Source organism: Anser anser (assembly GCF_964211835.1).
Source record: "Anser anser genome assembly, chromosome: 1".
Classification (NCBI taxonomy): domain Eukaryota; kingdom Metazoa; phylum Chordata; class Aves; order Anseriformes; family Anatidae; genus Anser; species Anser anser.
In genome coordinates this window covers 13,222,921-13,242,440 of record NC_139720.1, presented here as the reverse complement: position 1 = coordinate 13,242,440, position 19,520 = coordinate 13,222,921, and the positions used below count along the sequence as shown (strand labels likewise).

General features: G+C 36.3%; 1 protein-coding gene across 6 annotated transcripts in view; it reads left to right on the top strand.

Moving 5' to 3' along the window:
• CCDC146 (coiled-coil domain containing 146) overlaps positions 1-19,520 on the top strand; it is a 76,279-nt gene that overhangs the window by 40,387 nt on the left and 16,372 nt on the right. For 4 of the 6 annotated variants that reach the window (XM_083820808.1, XM_083820807.1, XM_083820809.1 and 1 more), the window contains 8 exons: positions 2,150-2,359; positions 10,321-10,378; positions 10,851-11,027; positions 11,625-11,698; positions 13,147-13,374; positions 14,352-14,538; positions 17,675-17,770; positions 19,322-19,492. In XM_083820808.1, coding sequence (XP_083676934.1) covers positions 2,150-2,359; positions 10,321-10,378; positions 10,851-11,027; positions 11,625-11,698; positions 13,147-13,374; positions 14,352-14,538; positions 17,675-17,770; positions 19,322-19,492 — 1,201 coding nt within the window. The remainder of the gene's footprint in view (positions 1-2,149; positions 2,360-10,320; positions 10,379-10,850; positions 11,028-11,624; positions 11,699-13,146; positions 13,375-14,351; positions 14,539-17,674; positions 17,771-19,321; positions 19,493-19,520) is intronic. The other 2 variants (XM_083820811.1, XM_083820810.1) reach the window with 1 other exon arrangement.

Genomic DNA, 19,520 nt, shown 5'->3' with positions numbered 1-19,520 from the left:
GTAGATCCTCGTGACAGTTCCACCAGACTATTGTAACTGATCTCTCTGGTATGGATTTGTCTAATACGATGAATGCAATTAGTATGTGTGCAGATTAAGGCTGTTGCTAGAGCGCACAGTTATAGTGTGGTCCTTTACCTAGTGGTGAATAGTCCTTTCAGGTTTGCGTAGTTCAGCATTCTGAAAAGCTGAGAGATATCACCTGGCAGATAACATCTTTGACACTTTGCTTCAAGCGGTTAGATGTTTCTGAACTTGTGTTTGCTGCACTACCGAAGTTCTGGGAACAGGCTGTCCTCCCCTTCTGGTGTCGTCTCACTCATCGTCTTTGCAGTGGGGCTGCACCTGAAGCTTAAGTGCCTGAACTCATATTTCATCCCTGAAAACTTGTTTGGTCATACAATCTTGTGGCCCAAATATGAATATTCTCATGCACCAAGCTGTAAGAAAGTCAGGTAATGATAGTCCATTGACAGTTTGGGAGTCTTATCTTCTTAAGCCTTCTTAAGCCTTATCTTCTTAAGTGAAATTATTAATCACTTCATAAATCCCAAAGCTGCCACATCAGACTCAGCAAGCATATTTCTGCACTCATGGGATTCTATTTGTGCACATTGTGTATATTTCCAGTTATTTCTTCCTTGGAATTTAAATCTTCACATGAAAAAATGCGGTTGGCAACTATAGTGAACAAGGTCTGGTCCAGATTCAGCACTCAATTCTTTTTTTTTTTTTTTTTAAACATTTTATTACCTTGAAAAAAGTAAATCATAAGTATTTTGGTTTTATTGAAGATCTTACCTTTTATGAAATTTTATGTAAAATTTTTGTTTTATTTAAGAATATGTTTTAAATGAATGTGTATTATTGTGTCCAATTATATTTTCTCCCCAGACCAGATTCATTATTTTGGACTTATGTAAGTAAGATCCAACTATTATATAGGATCTTGCATAGATATCTCAATTTATTTTTCTATTAAAAAGTTATTATGTAAATACATCAGCACATGAAGTTATTTGTTCATGATAAAGGCACGCTCTTGTATCCTGTTCAAGTCTGTGGTTTTCTTTTTCTCTGTTTTAAAAAAGGAAGTGCCTATCTAAGTAGAAATGTTACGCAGAGCATTTTTTTTTCCTGCTATGTTATTTCAGCTATGTTTGTGCAGTATAGTTAGTTTGATAGAGTGATAGAGTTCTTTATTCTTCCACATCATTTGTAAAATGCCACTGCATAAAACTTAAAATGTAACAATATAGGGAAGGTGTATACAATGAATTTTGTAGCATAAAGACTAGGTTTATATGTTTTGCATTGTATAAGAATTTTCATGTTTCAGTTCCCCTTAAAAGTCTTCCATAATTACCAATGTAGTTTAATAACAGCTTTTAAGGCCAGTTACTCAGCTACCACCACAAAGGCTCCTAAGCATATTATGAATACAAGTCTCTTAGCATTGAAAGGCTATTACAATTTGTTTCTGTGAAGACAGACTTTGGAGACGTAAGTGAGATCAGATAATTGTTTGATTCTACGAGCCTTATCATACATTTCCACAGAGTCCACAAATGTAATTGCAGCTTGGGTATCATTAAGAGAGCTACTTCAGCTACCAGTGACACTCCAGCGATAGCAAGGTGCAGTTCAGCGCTGAGTCAGTGTCCAGGTGTTTGCTTAGAGCTTGGAGGTGTTGTATAGCCCATATGGGCCCTGTTCTGGTGAATACCTTGCTTTTTTTGGTCACCACACTAATTCAGATCTGACTTGGGCATATTTACCTGAAATGCTATCTCTTCACTGATATTAGGGCGTGCTAGACAAATAACGTAGACTAACTAACCTTGCATCTGGTTAAAATTAGATGAGATTAATCCCACACCAACACTACGCATGCAGCAAAAAAATCACATAAAATTCCACTGTTCTCATGGGTTCATAGAATAATTCAGGTTTGAACAGACTTCAGGAGGTCTCTGGTCCAACCTCCTCTTCAAGAGAGGGACAACTATGAGATCAGACGAGATTACTCAGAGCTTAATCCAGTCTCATCTTCAAAACCTTTCTTTAAATATTATAGGTAGGTAAAGAAATATAAATACAAAGCTTGTGCTTCTTATTGACTGGTTCTAAATTTTTCTATTTAATGTAGTTTACAGAAATCTGAGATCCAGCTATTGCAGGAAGCCAAACGTCTTAGTGTAAACCTGGAACAACAGCAACATGAACTGGAAAAAGCAGAACAGTTCCCTGAAGAATCTTCCAGTGAAGTTTGCCGAATAAGGCAACAACTTCTTAGTTGCCAAAATGAATACAATGCTATTAAAGAAAGAGAGTATGAAATTCAGTTCAGAGTGAAATGGTAGGTGATCATGGTCAATCTGCACTTATTTTTATTACAGTTAATCTAGAAAGATAATAACGTAAACTGTAATTCAGTCCCCTCTCCATCTTACATGGATACATTTCTTAACACTTATTGTTAAGCAAATTGCCACAGATTTGCCCTAGTAACAGCAATGTTTTAGTGATGAATAAAATTACTCTGAAGTGTGATTTATAGTGTGGTTTGCAGATAATTTTAATTTTAGAAGGTGCCTTGGTGTCCTTTGAAATACTGTTTAAGATTTACTGCATTTTATGATTAAAATTTAGGTAGGCAAAAATTACGGCAACAATTATAGTCTAGGACACCTTCAATATAAAGTGTCTCAGAGACCTGGTGAGTGGGATTTAATGGAAACAATGTCATAAATGGGCCCAACACTATTTTTAACATCAGAAGCACACTTTATTCAGGTTTTTCTATTCAGTTATTTAAAGGAGGAGAAGTATTTGTATACTTTCATATCTGAAAAATTAGAAATTTGCTGTGAAAGGTGTGAATACTTGACATTTCTATAAAAAGAAAAAAGTCCAGAATAGGCTTGATATTATATACATTTTAATTATCTGCATATATGAGTGTATTGTGCTTGAAGCTTCTATGGTAAAATGATAAACTGTGCTATTGTACTTTTAAAAATATGTACCTACAGAGATGAACTCATATTTTCATTTTGTGGGGTTCTTGCTATTTTTACCCATCTTCAAAACAGTTTAGTTGGTATATAAACACAAATAATCTCAGCAACTCAGCAGTTAAAATTATTCTTCTGCAAGGAGAGCAGGGGCACTGTACAAACTGCATAGAGCAGATTTTTCTGGCAGTTCTTTCTTGATTTTTTTTTGTTAGAGCCAAATGTTTGCTCTAAGAGAGAAAGAAACTTGAGAAGGAAGTAAATTGGGAGTGGGAGCAATAGAGGAATCATCTGGAAAAAATTATTTTTTTTATGAGATAGCTAAACATCATGAGATTTCCTGAAATAATTACTAAATACAGAATTTATTGAAATTTGCAAGCAGTCCAAAAACATTTTTTTTCAAAATACTATGCTTTTTACCCATTTCCTTTCATATATTACAAATATTTTTTACTAATTTTGCATTACTTTTCCAAAAATTTATGAGGTTTTGTATGTTTAGGGGATATTTACTCACAATCTATTTTCTACCTCTAGTCAAAGGGAGATTTCTACAGATACACCGGTTAGATATTATTTCAATTACCCTTGAACATTTATTGCATTAATTCTTATATATGAATTTAAAATAGTGGATTAAAAGCGTGGATTAAAAATATACTTTTTAGGGTCAGCAATAGGATGAAAAAAAAAGAAGTTCTTTCACTTTAATGAGAAACTTCCTCTGTTTGGTTTTATGTATTGCATGAGATCAAAACCATCTGTACAGTCTGACCAGAAGTACATATGGTGCAGTATCTAAGAGCGACCAAAAGCGCAGCTATTTGTGAGGCAAGGATTTCATGAGCCTAATACATTCCTCTGTATTTAGGAATGCTCAGCTGATCCCTCTTCCTTGAGCGTCTCCTTTCTCCCCCTGAGCCACATAGATATGCATGCTGCCAATCCTATTCATTCTACCCTACTCCAACACTAACATCCCTCTCAGCTCTGGCAAGTAGCAAGAATGTTAAGTGTGGAAATGAGAAACAAGCTATGAAGAAAAACAGAAAATGGATGTTAACACATGTTTGTAAAGAAAGGATGGGTTGGTGCCTGTAAAATATAGGGGAAATCAGGGTCTAGAATAGAGTAGTGAATAGCAGGTGATCTAAGAGTAGCATCAATGTGAAATGAAGAACTCTGTGTCTGATGGTTTGTCCACATAGTAAAATTATGTCCTGAGATATATATATGTGCATGGGCAGTGTCAGGGACTGAGGGCAAACCTCATCAAAGATAGTGTAAGTTAGCTGCTAGGTTCCCTTCATTTCTGGGAAGGATGGAATCCCATGATCCAACCTCTCTTGACCCTTGGTCTCGCTGGAGAACAGTTTCCCTCGTTGTCCAACTGTGTTGGACAACAGTCCCAGATGTGCTTGGCACTTGTAAGAAAACTTCTCTTTGGGAATTATGACTAATGGCTGTTTAGCCTGAAAACAAACATACTGCTTATTTACCTTCTTCTGTATACCAGGCAGGAAACTTGAAGGGGAAAAGCTTTTGAAGGGAATATCCACGTCTCTTATCTATTGCTTTATCTTTTTTTTTTTTTTTTTTTTTTTTTTGTCTTGGCTAAAATCTTGTCTGCTTGGAAATACTGCTGAGTTGGAAGTGAGAGACAGCCTCTGCAGACCTTCCATTTCCCTGTTTCTCTAATCCCTTTTCTCGGAAGCATTTCTCTAGTCCCTGCTGCCTTTATGTCCTGCCTCCCTTCACTTTCTCTGATAGCTAATGCCATTCAGTAACCTTTGTCCACTCAGATTCAAAACTGACAACAGTAAACTTGTCTTCTTCTCTTCAAGAGTCATGGAGATATACCATAACATAGACAAAGTGATTTTGTTTGTCCCTTACTATTTCTATGTTCTCTCTTCCATGTTGCATTTCTTATTTGCTTGACTATGTAAACATTTTTTTCCAGACTAGGTACACTTTTCAACAGCTGAAGGTGCTATTTTTCTTTTTTTTAATTCTTTATCATTTCACTGGATATTCAACATCCCAAGAGTGAATTTAAATTGTTTGCAGCACCGTCATATCAGCACATTTTCAGAAATATTGTGATATTTTCATAGCATAAAACAAAGTGCATGAGCTATTCAGAAGTAGCTCTGATGTGCTTTAGCTGTTGGGGATCCTTTCTGAAGGTGACTGCACGGGTGCAACATCCTTCCAACAGAGGCATGTGACTCTTGTTCCAGCTTATATTCCTGTTCTGTTGTACCATTGTATGGGGCTTATGCGCCAAGCACAGGAGGTGAATAATAGCTGGAAAAGATTTTGCCGACATTATAAAGTTTGGACCACTACCCCAAACTCAGAGCTGACTCCAGAAATATTCTTCCTCCCAAATAATATTGGGTAAATGTAGCAAAGAGGAACAATAACAATCCCAATTCAGTTCTGGTACAATTGCATTCAAACCCTTGAAGTTTCTTCATATAGCTGGGACTGAAGTACCTCACTGAGTACAAATATACTCTGAAAAATCAGATCAGCAAGAGAACAAAAAAAGGATCAATGTGGTCAGGAAGGATGTGTTCTAGCTTGAGGAAATTTTTCATTTCACTAAATTTTTCATTTTAGTGCCCATGGGGGGCTTTGAACCCTGGCTTTTGAGACAAACTAGGGAAGAGATGCTTTGTTTTATTAGGTTATAGCATCAATTAGTTTGTCATTGATAAATAATGAATTTATCATATAAACAAATATCTAATCTAAACTATATTTTAAAAAGTAAGCTATTAATTTGAAATGAAATTATCTGTAACGAGATTATAGATGAGGTTAAGGGTGCCTCGTTCTTGAGAGCAATTTTCTTTCAACCCCCCAGTCTAACCTGTAGCCCTCACAGTCATTTACCAGGTAGCAAAATAGCTAGTCATGAAGTCCTGTGTGCTGTTGCAGGCAAGTCAAGATTGCAAAACTGACTTAGTCCTTGTACAAGCATTACAAATATGGAAAATTATTTCAATGCTTGCAATTATTTCTGGATTAGTCATTCAGTAATTACAAAATGAAAAGCTAAGTTTGTATCCATAGTTTATTTAGTAAAGAACTAAAAGTAATAAGTAAATCGGGTTACAATTGAACTTGTTACAACTAGACTTGTGACTGCATTCCCAGCACATACAAACTAAGCAGAGTTAAGAGCCTTACAGGAATGTCATGCTGGCAGCTTGTCAGCTGTGATATCTTGTCCTTGTGGTCACTAGATTTTAGCTGCAAGGTGCTGAGCAACTTCTGTGGGTTCCTCAGCACTCCCACCTGTGTAAGGGTAGCTGAGGGAGTTCACTTTCCTGTGTGATGGGTTTCATAATGGTAGGAAGGTTCTGGTTCTCTGCTAGCTGAGGAACTGAAATGGACATCTGTTGACAACTACCACCACATTTCTTAATTTCTCTGACAACTTTATTTCTGTGGCAGTTTGCATCTGTGAGCAAACATCTGTCAGAGAGAAATCTGGAATGTATTTTCATTAATGGCCCAATATGCCTCATGCTTTTTTCTTAGCTCATTACATCTGCATCCATGGTAGCTTTTCATGTACGGTACTGCTTTTAAACTTCATGAAAATAAGTAGAGCAAAGTGAGAAACATTAGCAAATACTCCTCTCCTGCCCCCAGGTGTATGCTCCTTTCCTGCTCCACTGCCCTGTCTGGTACTCACCAGTAAGCTACTTGAACTCTGAGAGACTTTTAAACTCACTGAAAGTAGGAAAAAGAGGTTTCTTATTTGTTGATTTTTTTGCTGTTTTGATGAGTTACAGAGGAACTGTAAGCTTAGGAACCCTGGAGCTGGCATGAGGGTTCTGTGGCCAAAAGCTGAGAAGAATACCAGGGAGTGGGAGTTGAGATACTCCGTATTTATTAGGGGTAACCTATTAAACTGATTCATAACACTTCATGAAACCATACCCTAATAAGGGTAAGATAAATTCCATCAGTAACATTTTGAAACATTAATTTTATGCCTTAAATGCATTTTTAAAAGGTAAAAAGGTAAATGGCATCTAATGAAAGCAATTTTTTGAAACTAAGCTATTTTGCACAACAGAAAAAAAATGTCAGGAAGAAACCATGAGTTTAAACAAAATAAAATGTAAAAAGCAATCCATGAAAGTGAATGCTAAGTATGCAAAATTAATGTAGTAAATTATTTAAATGTTCACATTTTTGAAATTAGTACTTAAAAAGATCCCCTCTCCTCTCCTCTCCTCTCCTCTCCTCTCCTCTCCTCTCCTCTCCTCTCCTCTCCTCTCCTCTCCTCTCCTCTCCTCTCCTCTCCTCTCCTCTCCTCTCCTCTCCTCTCCTCTCCTCTCCTCTCCTCTCCTCTCCTCTCCTCTCCTCTCCTCTCCTCTCCTCTCCTCTCCTCTCCTCTCCTCTCCTCTCCTCTCCTCTCCTCTCCTCTCCATCTTTTACCCTTTTCTTTCTTTCGCATCCATTTCTTTTTACCCCTTCACTGTTTTCTGCATGAAAGCAGTTGGTCTGCTCGCTCTTAAGGCAACTTCACTTGGTGCTTGCAGTTCCCTGTTGCCTTTGTTCATGTCACAGAAAATGAGGTGTTCAAATCATTTTACTTTTGATGGATGGCAGAGCCTTTGTTGTGAAGTTGGAATGGCTCCACAGGAATTTGTCCTCATGAGTGAGGAATGTGACAAAAGAAAAACAGTGTCAAGTATGTTCTCCTCCTAGTTTTTAGGATTGCTCTTTTGATCATCTGGCGTGATATTAAAGAGGGCACAGCACAGGCTGTTGATGAGCAATGCAGTAGCTCTTTAATCAGTTTGAGCATGACTTATTTAATCAGTTTTTGTGGCAGTCAGAAAGCTATGGGTGTTTGTGCAGAGTGGACATTCGTTAGTGTGATTATGCCAGTCCCAAGGAGTCCTGCTAGGAATCCTGCTGAAATGTGTTGGGGATACAAATTGTCCTTATTAACTTATTAATACACTTAGACAACCTGTTGGTAAGTGAAAATACTGTGTTTGACCAGCGTAGCATTCCAACGTAGGACTCAGCTGTATAGTGCACAGAACCAAAGCTGCTATCACTGATTCGAAGTGGCTCAACTTCAGCTCAGTTTGATCCAATGTTGTCTATAAACAAAGGTACACTAAAGGAGTAGCTCCTGAGCCCCACTGCTGCAAAGAAACCACCTGATGTTTCCTTCTACTCACTTGTACTTGCACTGTATACCTGCAAAACACTCCTTTGTCTGTCTGCACTCTTGTTCTGTGCAATTTCTGAAGTTACAATAGACTTTGCAATAAAATTTTATTTTACAGTTATTTTAATAATATTTGGGGTTTGGGGGAAGAAGACTGATCTAAACTCAGCTTTTTTCTTTGAAAGACTTTTTCTACACTCATTCACTCTGTCGGTGTTCAAACACTGACATTCAAAATTGTTTTTAGGCTTAGCAGTCACTATAGAGGCATGCTTGCAGTCTGCCCAAACAAATATACATACATGCTGTAAAACAAACTAAAAAAATCTACTCTGTGCCTTTATTTCCTCTGTGTTGTCCATTTGATTCAGTGCTTGCTCTTTGTGAATTTTTGGACTGTAGCATTGACTACCCAGTTTTCTTTTTGGACTTTTTTTTCCTTGACTGATTGGAAAGATGTCACCTGAGGCTTCTGAGTAAAAGCTTTGCTCCTTTTGTTGGAAGACCAAAACATAAGAAACAATTCATTCAAGAAAAAAGGTAAAACATTAGCACTGATTAAGGGTTGAGCTCAAGATCCAAAGAAGGATCCTTCATGAGGCTCCACTAGGAGACTGAACTCTCTACCCATGACCAACACCACCTGAAACATGAACCACCACTTCGCAAAGACTTAATCTGCCCTTGAAAGGTTGCACAGAAAAAAGAATAACTAACTGACTGCACCTCTTCTATATCGACCACATACAGAAGCAACTGTACTAGCTGTTTTGTGTAGGTGAGACTGCCCCAGGGCTCCCTTGGCATAGTTTATAGCTTCAAGTGACAAAGCTGTTTCATGAAACTTGTCCGTTTCTGTTAATACTCCATTTACTGCAAGAGTGGTATAGCTGATTCTCACAGACTACTTGAGTCTCAAGGAGGCCTAACCAGCCCTTCCTCTGGCTGGAGTTACAAACACAAAATTAATTGCTGCTGTTGATTCTTTGCTATGTCTGGGACACAGAATTTAGCTGTTCCACCCGTTCCTCAGTTGTAATCATTACTCATTTATAGCCTGAGACTCAGAAAGTGTCATCACAGGTACTAACTACACTGAGAGAACCTGCTTCCTGGTTCCCCAGTCGGTAGTACATGGACTTAAGTTTAGTTGGTTGTGACAACATGCAAACTGCTGTAGCCGAAACACCTCATTTAGGATCAGAGATGTTCATTGCATGCACTAGGGTTGTACTGATATATTTCTTCACTGATTCCAAAGCTAGTTTTTAATACTTGGCACTATTTACCTACTCACCACCAAGAAGCTCCTGTTGTAGGTCTTGTTGGTTCACCTTCACTTTTGTACTTACTCGTCCATCTTTTTCAGATCAGTTAAAATACACCCAGAGCTTTCCTATTCTTTTCTTTCCTCCTTCTGCCCTCCTTCATCATCTCTGTTGTCTGAAATTAAATTGCAACGTAGCTTTGAACATAGGTTAAGATCACCTTGCCTATTCTATTTAGCTTTCTGTTATACCCAATTGCCTTTGTCTACAAGCCCTGTCAATTTTCAGGACATTTTTTTTGTCACGAGAGCCCATTTAGGTTCAAGGATCTTTACTTACAGTTGTTTACACCATGAAAGTGTATGTGAACAGACAAAGGAAGAAAGTTTCTTACCAGCAACTGTACTTTCTTTGACGTGTGATGTCTTTGTGGATATTTATAACCCACCTACTCTTTCCTTTTGCCTCAGCTCCAAATTAAAATACTGTGTTCTCCAGTTGGGAGGACCTGTGGGTGAAGTGTGCCTTCTGACCCCTTATATTTTGTTTGTATAAACACAAGGGTGAAGGAGGCACCCCTATAGGAGGTTGTAAAACTAAGAAAAAATAGGTTCAAATGTGCACTGTAGAAAAAAATAATGCATGTATCTTTCATAGTTCCAGCTACTGTTCAGCAATCTTCCCCTAAATTTGGACACCTTTAAATTGTTCCTGAGAGTGATCACCATATATTTTAATCTAACACAAGATTGGCTTCAATACTTTTCTTACTGTTTGATATATTACTAATATATTTAGCTCTGCTTTGATTTTTCTGTAGTTTGCAAGAAGAGAAAACACTTCTGGAAAAAGAATATGAAAGAATTCCAAAACAAAGTGTAAGTATGAAACATGGGAAAAGCCATGTTTTATGTTGTCAGCTAGTGTATTAAAACATCAGTGAAAATATTTTTACAGTGTGTAGTTCTAGAGTTCTTTCAATTACATAGAAAAATTAACAGTATATCATTCGGGTTCGATAACTTTAGGGCAAGCAGTGCATACCTGATTCATAAAAGATCTCGATATTCTTAAGTTTACTCAACGTTTTGTACTGTATTTAGCAAATGGATAACGTAAAGATAGCTGCAAGTTCTAGGATGTGAATAAGGAAAATTCATTTGCAGACAGAAATCCTGATGAATTCATGTGTGTTTGTTGGAAATAAAATTCTGCTTATTATTGATCATATTTCATACCTTGTTGTAAAAAAATGTTATCATAATTCAATGCCAATGAATTTTCTAATAGCACAAACCTGCAACTGTAAAGGGGAAAATAATAACCTGATCTTCTACTTCATTTTTAAAGGAAGCAGATAAGAGAATTAAGAAGTTGAAAGAAAATTGTGACGAGCTCAGCAAAGAAGTAATTCAAAGGAAAGCAGAAGTTAATGCAATGAAGGAAGACATTTTATCCAAGCAAAACCTGATGTTAATAGACAAGAAAGAAGTGGAAAAGCTTCTAGAGAACCAGGATAATTTAAAAGTAACACAAAATTAATTATATCTGTGTGTGTGTATATCTGTGTGTGTGCACGTATGTGTTTATGGGTACATGCATTTGTCCGAGGGAGCAGTGAATCCTCTGGATGTTGTCATTTCAAATCATTAAATGTACTTATTTAATCATTTTTTAGTAAGCATGAAACATGCTGCTGTGCTATTTTCACTATTATTCCTTCAGGAAATAATAAAAATCCTGGTTTTGATAATACAAAATTGTTTTCAGAATGCCATGTTTGCTATGCTGTGTTATTGAAGACTGCTCTAATATATGCTCAGATCCAAGAGACTTAAAAAATATGCACCCAGGTCTTCGCAATTTTCCTTTCCATGGTATTGAAAACATATACAGGCATATTAAGAACATTCAAATGTATTTTTTGTTTTGCATACATAATGACATGGTAAATACCATAGCGATTAGTTTCCGTAGTAGCAGCTACTATTCCCTGGGACAAGCTCAAGTAATTTGGAAATACATTTCTTGCCTAGTTTCACAGCAGTTCAATGGGAATATTAATTCCTTGAACTCACACCAGATTTTGAGACTATTAACCTAACCTTTCTGTTTTGTTGCTAGGATGAGCTAGTTAAGATCCTTGGTGTTCCAGCACAACTTGGAAAAGAAACTGAGAAGATAAATTGGAAAAAAATGTATGTTTTCAATAAATAATTAAATATATATGTATTACTTCTTTTCATCCATTTGTTATTGAGACTTTACATATAGTTGGTTAAAATTAAGATCAACATTTTCAAAAGATCAACATTTTCAAAAGCATTTACAATCCAGTTAAAATCCATGCACTGTACAAAAAAATATGGTATATGCAGTGAAACAATTTAAGATTAAATACCTTCCTCTAGTGGAAGGTGTCCAGGCCCTTGGCAGTGGGTTTGGACTAGATGACCTTTAAGGTCCCTTCCAACCCAAGCGTTCCATGGTTCTACAGAATTTAAGTACAATGAGGAACAATTTAGAACAAAGCTTAGCCGAAAATCGCTTAACCATCTTACTGCACTGCAATAAGACGTATCAGATCTACTTACTGGGTTTTAATAGATAATAATGCTATACTATGTATACTGTGTAATCTAGCAATTAACCTTTTTTAGATATTCTAGTCCTCAGTGACAGCATATTAATTTATCTCTGTTGGCATCAGTGAAACTGCAGCAGTTTTCACAGCTGACAGTCTGGTCTGAGCAAAATAACCCCTTTCCCTCAGCGCTTATGGAGCAGTTTTTTAGTCAGGTATGTTTTACTGTGAGCTCCCGTCGTGAATTCTGGTGTCAAATATTTCAGCTGGGAAATGTAAGCCAGCCTCTAGCCTTTCATTTCTCTATTTTCACGTAGCTGTTTTTTCCTCCATCGGAGCATGACGTGCTGCTTTCTGCATCTGTAAAATCCAATTGTTGCTGTGCAGTGTCAGCCAGGTCACTCCCAGATGCTGGCAGTCAAATTGCCATCCAGCTGAACAGTGCTTTTTGTGCCCTTGTAGTTACACAGAAGGTTTTGTGTCTCCTGCTTGCAGTCCCAATTTGTAATATAGTAATTATTTGACAATGTTAAGTTTCTCAGTTTTCAAATTTATGTAATGGTTTTCCTTTACTTTCTCCTCAGTACTCTGCTTAATGTAACTGTGCTGTAATAAATCTAAGAAGTTTTCCCTATAGAGCTAGAGGAAAGCAGTTTTGAAGAGTGGGTGCATTGTGTAGATTATTAATGAGGTATTTAAATGAGTCTTTCTACTTAAGTGATATCACAGAATGAACTCGCCAGAGCTTCCAGCCCTGGGAATCATGTTTAGAAGTGTCACAACCCTGTACCTAGTCATGGTGACAGAAGTCTGTTAACTCTTCATAATACTGTCAAGGTGCTAAGCTACCCATTAGTCTCATGGCAATTTTGTTGTTGAACTGTATTGACACTTTCAATGCCAATTTTCAGTGTATGTAATCTGTCTTTGAACATATCAAGTAGACAGCTATGGCACTGAAACACTTTTGTGTGTCCATGAAAACTGACAACTTTCATTTTCACATGTAAGTACACATGTAGAAATGTGAACTTCTACTGTTTTGTTAAAATATATCCACAGTGATGCAGAGAAGAAGAAAGAAGCCCTTAATAACCAAATACAGGAGTTAAACAATACCCTAAAAGCCACTGAAAAAAGGATGGAAGAGGTTTTGCAAGAAAGAGAAGATGCAATGAAGGAATTGGATGGAAAACAAGCTTTGCTAGAAAGCAAACAACAAGAATGCGTTGCTCTGACAAGATTGCTGGAAATTGGCAGAGAGAAGGAATCAGCAATCCTAGCAGACAGGTTAGAGCAGTAGACCTAAGCCGTGGAGTGTGAGTGAGCACTTCTCTGTTCTGAAAGATCTTTTCTCTGTTGCATTGCTTATGCTTTCAAGTTTTATGTTGCAATCAGTGCAGACTAGAAATTATCAGGCTTGGGTTTGACTTCAGAAATGTTTATATAAACTGCTGGAATCTGGGATATGGCTTGAAGAAAAAGTTAAAAGGCAAAAGTATTTGATAAAATCCTGGGAGAGTGAATCTCTAGGTTTTGCTCTGAAAGGGAATATGTTTATCTCTTCTGTGAAGATGCTTTTTTTTTTTTTTCTGTGTAGCCCACAGAAAGTAAACTAAGCAAATTAATTAAATAAATAAATAATCAGTATTCTCATTTTCAGATGAGCATTGTAAATTTCTGACCCACATACTCCTGAATTTCAGTGGGGACTGGCCACTTATATCTTTCATATTCCCTTGAAATTATGAGCTTAGATATACTTAATAAAGTCAAATAAATTCTTAGGTTGATTTCAAGCTTCACATTATTCCTTCTTTGCAAAGGAAGATGTATAGTTGCAGTCATTGCCATACCCTCAACAGCAATGCTTTTGCCTTTGAAATCTTGTGTTAGATAGTGGCAAAGTAAATTGAAATGTCTGAGTGAAGCAACCATGTAAATATTCCCTCATACTAAAAAAAAAAAAAAAAGTGTTTTCCTCTTCTTCCAGTAATAATTTATTTTCTATAGATTTTTTTTTAGCAGATTTAGATTGAACAGGTTGTGAAACCTCATTGACATAATTAAGAATATTATCATTGATTAAAGCTATCAAAAAGTTACCTGCTAATTTTAAAGCAACCAGTGACAGTATTTTATAACTTTATCTTACTGCTCATAGATAATTAATGCAGTACTGAAACCCCATTAAAATGATCATGCCTGATTCATACATGTCTTGCTCAAGTTACCTGTTTCTAAAATTCTCTGTGTATCTAATATAGAGAAGTTCTGGAATATAATTTAAAAAAATGTATCTTGGAGAAAAAACAAAAACATGATATTCTCATTCACAAGCAAACAATGAAAGATAGAGAACTGAGAAATTTAAAGAAGATGGAGTTACAGCTGAATGTGATTTATGAGTCTTTGGAACAAGATAAGTCACAGCACAAGAGACTCAAATCAGAGGTCTGTATGAACATATTTACCATAAGAATTCCAAATTTTCTTACAGGAAATCCATCTATGAAATCTTTTGACTGGTCCTAACAGACAGAAGGAGAGAAGATTGTTCTAACTGTGTGTCTTTTCTGTGTTCTATGCACAGAAAAGTATCAGGAGTGTTGCTACGACTAAGGAGGCTCAAGGTTTTATAGCTGTAACAAAAATACTGCATCAAGCTATATTGAGCTATTCTTGAGGAATGGAATTTGGGCTGGGAACATCCTAATCAAAGAGACCTGGGAGATTATTGGCACTGTGGCCGCATGTCTTCCTTTAAAATACTGCGAGATTATGGTCATTTTAGAAGTGACATAGTACAGTAGCTTGCCCATTGGCATCAGAGAAATTTGTATCTGGCAAATAAAGCCAAGTATTGCATGAATCCCAGGTCTTACATCAGGTGACAAGAAGTTTCATCTTTTTTAAATTCGAAGATTGCTTGCACATTGTTCTAAATAATTTATAATGCATTTAACATTATTCTTGGGGGCAGGAAACCAGCCCTACGTAAATTTGGTATTAAATGATATGATATAATTCCCTAATTCATTTCCACTCAAATTTCTCTTTTCTCAGTTCTCTCCCTACATTACTATTTCACACATTACTCTTTTCATACTGATTTACTCTTTCCTGTTTTATTTATTCTGCTTTTAAAGAGCAGTTTCATTGTTTGTCCATTTGAAGCAATTCCTTTCTTTTCTCCTTCCCATTCTTTCTTAAAAAAATATTTTGTTTACAACTTTTTCATATTCTTTTTCTCTCATCACTGATTCTTCTAGTCCTTCTTTCTTAAGCTTTTTTCCTAGATCCCTTCCTATATTGAAAGTCAATCTTATAAAATTCATCTTGCATAGTCAAGTAAATGTATATTTTTTTTCCCCAGGAGAATAATTTATCAATTATCTGATTTAGAAGCATAAGGGCTTAATGTTGCCTAATTTGATATTGTGTCACTGCAATTTTTTTTTTATCCTTCTAAGCAATTCAGGCAGGAAAAAAAAGTCTTATTTACATCACTGTAAAATTGTTTTTACTGTCTGAATAGGGCATATTCATAGATGAAGTTGAAATTTCCTCCTGAATTCACATGTGTATTAATTACCTGGTAATTCCAGCCTACTTGGGGAGGGGAGAAGCTCTATATAACCAGACAAAAAAGTTTTAAACTGAGTTTCCTGAACTGTTGATTAAAGGGCATGCTTATATTCCAGACTTTAACATTAAAGCTCATACTGAGATTTTGTTCAGTATCAGCTTAGAGAATCTGAGAAATGTGTGTTTTTTTTTTTTTTTTTTTTCCTGTGTTCCTATTGAAGAAATATTCCTGGAGGGAGAATCGCAATTGTTCAGAAACATGTAATGTTAAAACCAAATGCCATAACTCACTGACAGCTGTGGTTAGAGTTCACTGTCTTGGGCGAGATCCCAACCTAACCACTTTACACTGTGTGAAAGGGCTGGAGACCTGTAATGGGACCATAAAGTTTAAATTGCATTGCAGAGGAATTCCCTCAGTGCTGAGCCAGGTTATACTGCAGGCTGGTGTGTGTGTTGCCAGTTGCAGCATGCATGAGGAGCGAGGGAAAGGGAATGCTGGTAGGAGATGAAAGTGTAGTTACAAGCAATGTCTTACTCCAGAAGTTACAGGATGGTACCAGAACATAACCAGGCCAGCAAAATATAGCCTTTTTAGCCCACCAACGCCGTTCTCTGATTCTCTTCTTTGCTCTTTTAGAAGAGCAAATGTGAAAACACCCCTGCTCTGCAGCACAGTCAGTTCAAATGCAATATTGGAGTGCGAAAGACTGGAGCAGCCAGCTTAATTCTAGTTTGCATTTGCTATCTTGAGATGGTTTCCATTTGGAAGCACAGAAGTTAAAATATTTTAATATTCAAGTAGTTCAAGTGCCTGTTTGACTGATGTAAGCCAGATTTGCATTTATTCAGTGTGATTCCAAGTGAAATTTTCACCAGAATTAATTGCTAATATAAATACTGCAGAAACAGCAGTACATCAGTGTGTTGCCCCAAATTTCTCTTCAATTGTCTGCAGAAGTGCAGAACGACTAGTTTGTAGAGTAAGGAAATTACACAAACACTTCCTTCAAATGTGTTTTTCTTCTTGTTAAGTTGTGAAAGGTCAGCTATTGCTAAACGTCGACATTCTGTGTGAAAGAGAACTGGCGGCCCTGGCTGCCACCAGCCCCAAAGCAGGGCTGCTGTTCCTCTCCCTCCATGGACGTGCTTTCTTCTGGCAACACAATGCAAAGACAGCCAAAAGTGCCTAAGTTTAGTCCTGTCTGGTGTCTAAGGACAAGAGTCCTTAATGGATTAAAGATGTTTGTATGAGCTTTCTACATTTAGACTCAAGAACTGGATGGCATCTTTTGAATCCCATCATGGAAATGTGGAAACGTGTGTTTACAGCTGCCACAGCCTTTTGCACAGCAGAAGTGGTAACGACTGCAAATGGTTGTAGTGGGATTGTTCAGATGTATTTTAATCAGAAAGTAATTTCTTCCCTTACACGTTTCATTTTAATTTTATAATAAACAGATTCTCCCATATTGTACAAAAAATATACATAGCACAAATATATAGCACATAACCATGTTATTTGTTTGGACTTTCTAAAGGCTAAGGAGGAAACAGGAAAATCTTACTTTAACAACTTAAAGCAAAAAAAAATATGATAAAAAATGACACATGCATGAAATAAAAACCCCATTAAAATTATTGGTTAATTATTCCTTCAGCAAGGTCAGAGTTAACATATTTATGTAATTGTTTTTTCTGTTTTTTTTTAATTGTGGCTTATTTGCTGAAAAGAATAACAAGTGTAAATTCAGTTACTTAAATTGGGCTTTGTGAAGTTCAGTGCTTACAGTTAAATTCTGAATAGAAAAACTTGAACAACTTGCAAGTATTGCTGAGGAGCTCTACTCGACAACCAATAACTCTTGGATTAGCTACTATAACAAGACAGAAAAAAAAATCATTTCATAGTGTATGTAACTAATTGAAACAGATTTTCTGCATTTTACATTTTTCACATCTTTTGTTGGCATCATGCAGAATGTGTGATTTATTTTTGTAGGCAGAAGCTATCCCTAAAAGTAATGAAGTACTATTAGAAAGAAGACGAGAACTGCAGAAGGAAATTGAAATGAACAAGAGAAGTTTAGCTGAAGAGGTGATGTGTTCTGCTTTCTCATACTTACTCACTGTAACAGTTGCTTTACAGCCATGAGAATAAAGGGAATGAAGAAAAACTGATGAGAGTTTCTAGCTGCATCTTTCTGGTGAGACAACATGCAAAAGTATTTTCTTCAGTTTTAAAGACTGGTTGCTTGTCATATTTAAAAAACATTTTTCAGTGTTACTGGTCACATATTGGAAGGTAGAAAACATATCTTTTTTCTAGTTTAAGTCCTTCTGAATATCATTAACTATATTGCAGCTAGAAATATGATGGGTATAAATTTTCTTTGGGTATGGCACAGTATCTTGTTAAAACAAGGACAATTCAGAATTGCTAAATTATAATTTTTCATCTTCATAGTTTTGTTATTTCATAGAATCATGGTTTGTGTTGGAAGGGACCTTAAAGACCATCTACTTCCAACTCCCCTGCCAAGGGCAGTGACACCTTCTACGAGATTTCTTGATGCCTGTCAAATATACTGAACATGCTGTGGAAATGCAGATTCTTCAATTGTAAGAGTATTAGTACTTGCCACTATACAGATGACTTTATAACAAGCAATATTTTTCAGACATATTTTTTTCTTAAGATCATATTCTCTTATCTTCTTACCCTCATATACATTTTCATTTTGTGCCGTCTTTTAATTTGTTAGCTTTTTCAGGTGGAATTCAGCTTAGTTTTGAATACATATACAAAGGTATTTCCATATCGCTATTTGTGTATGCGATATGTTTTTAACGGACCACAATAGTCAGTAATGATCTACATATATGGTTGGTGAAACCTGGAAATAGGCTTATTTAAAGATTATAGAGGGATGTAAGTGGATTCAAAGATTACACAAATAACTGTTCTGATCATCTAACCTGACCACCAGTACAATACAGATCAGAGAAGTTCCCTGAATTAACTCTTCTTTGAACTACAGTGAAAACTTAGAAAAAGTCCAAATCTTGATTTTAAAATTGCCAGTGTGGGAGAGACAACAACAGTTCCTGCTAAATTGTTTCGATGGTTAATCTGTGTTAAAAATGTGTGGCTTTTATCATCTGAGTTCGTCTAGCTTTAGCTTTCAGTCACTGGATTTTGTTACATTTGACCTCTAATTTGGGAAGTCTGTTATCAGATTTCTCTTCACTTTATGGCTACAACAGACTCTGATCCAGTTATCCTCTCATTTTGATTTAAAGACACAAAGCTCTTTGAGATTCCTCATGTAAAACTTGTTTTCCAAACCTTTTGTAGTGAAGATTTGTGCATACTCCAATTTTGTTACTTTTCTATTTAATAGCTGAAAGACCTGCTAGATTGAGGAAGAGAAACTTCCGAGGTGATAAGATATTTTAACTTGTTGCTAAGGAATTATGCATAACATTTCAGCTGGTATCTTTAAGGCAGTTTTATTATATATTTATATTTAAATCCATGTAGTCTGTATATTTGTGTGCTTTGCAGATAAAACCAAAGTGTTTCAAACTTCAGGTTTGTCAACACTGATGCATCAGTGCATAAGGAACTGAATTTGCTTTTCTTCAGGAAATGATATCAGATATGGATGCCCGCACGTTAGATGAATGTATTGCTGAAGAGAGACGGCTTTTCAAAGAGCAGGAAAAATACAGAAATGAGTTATCCAGACTTGCACATCTGACGTGGCTCAAAGTTGAAGAGAGGGGGCAAAAATGTAGGGAAGTTCAGAAAGCCCAGGTAAAAAATTATATCTCGTATAATTGGA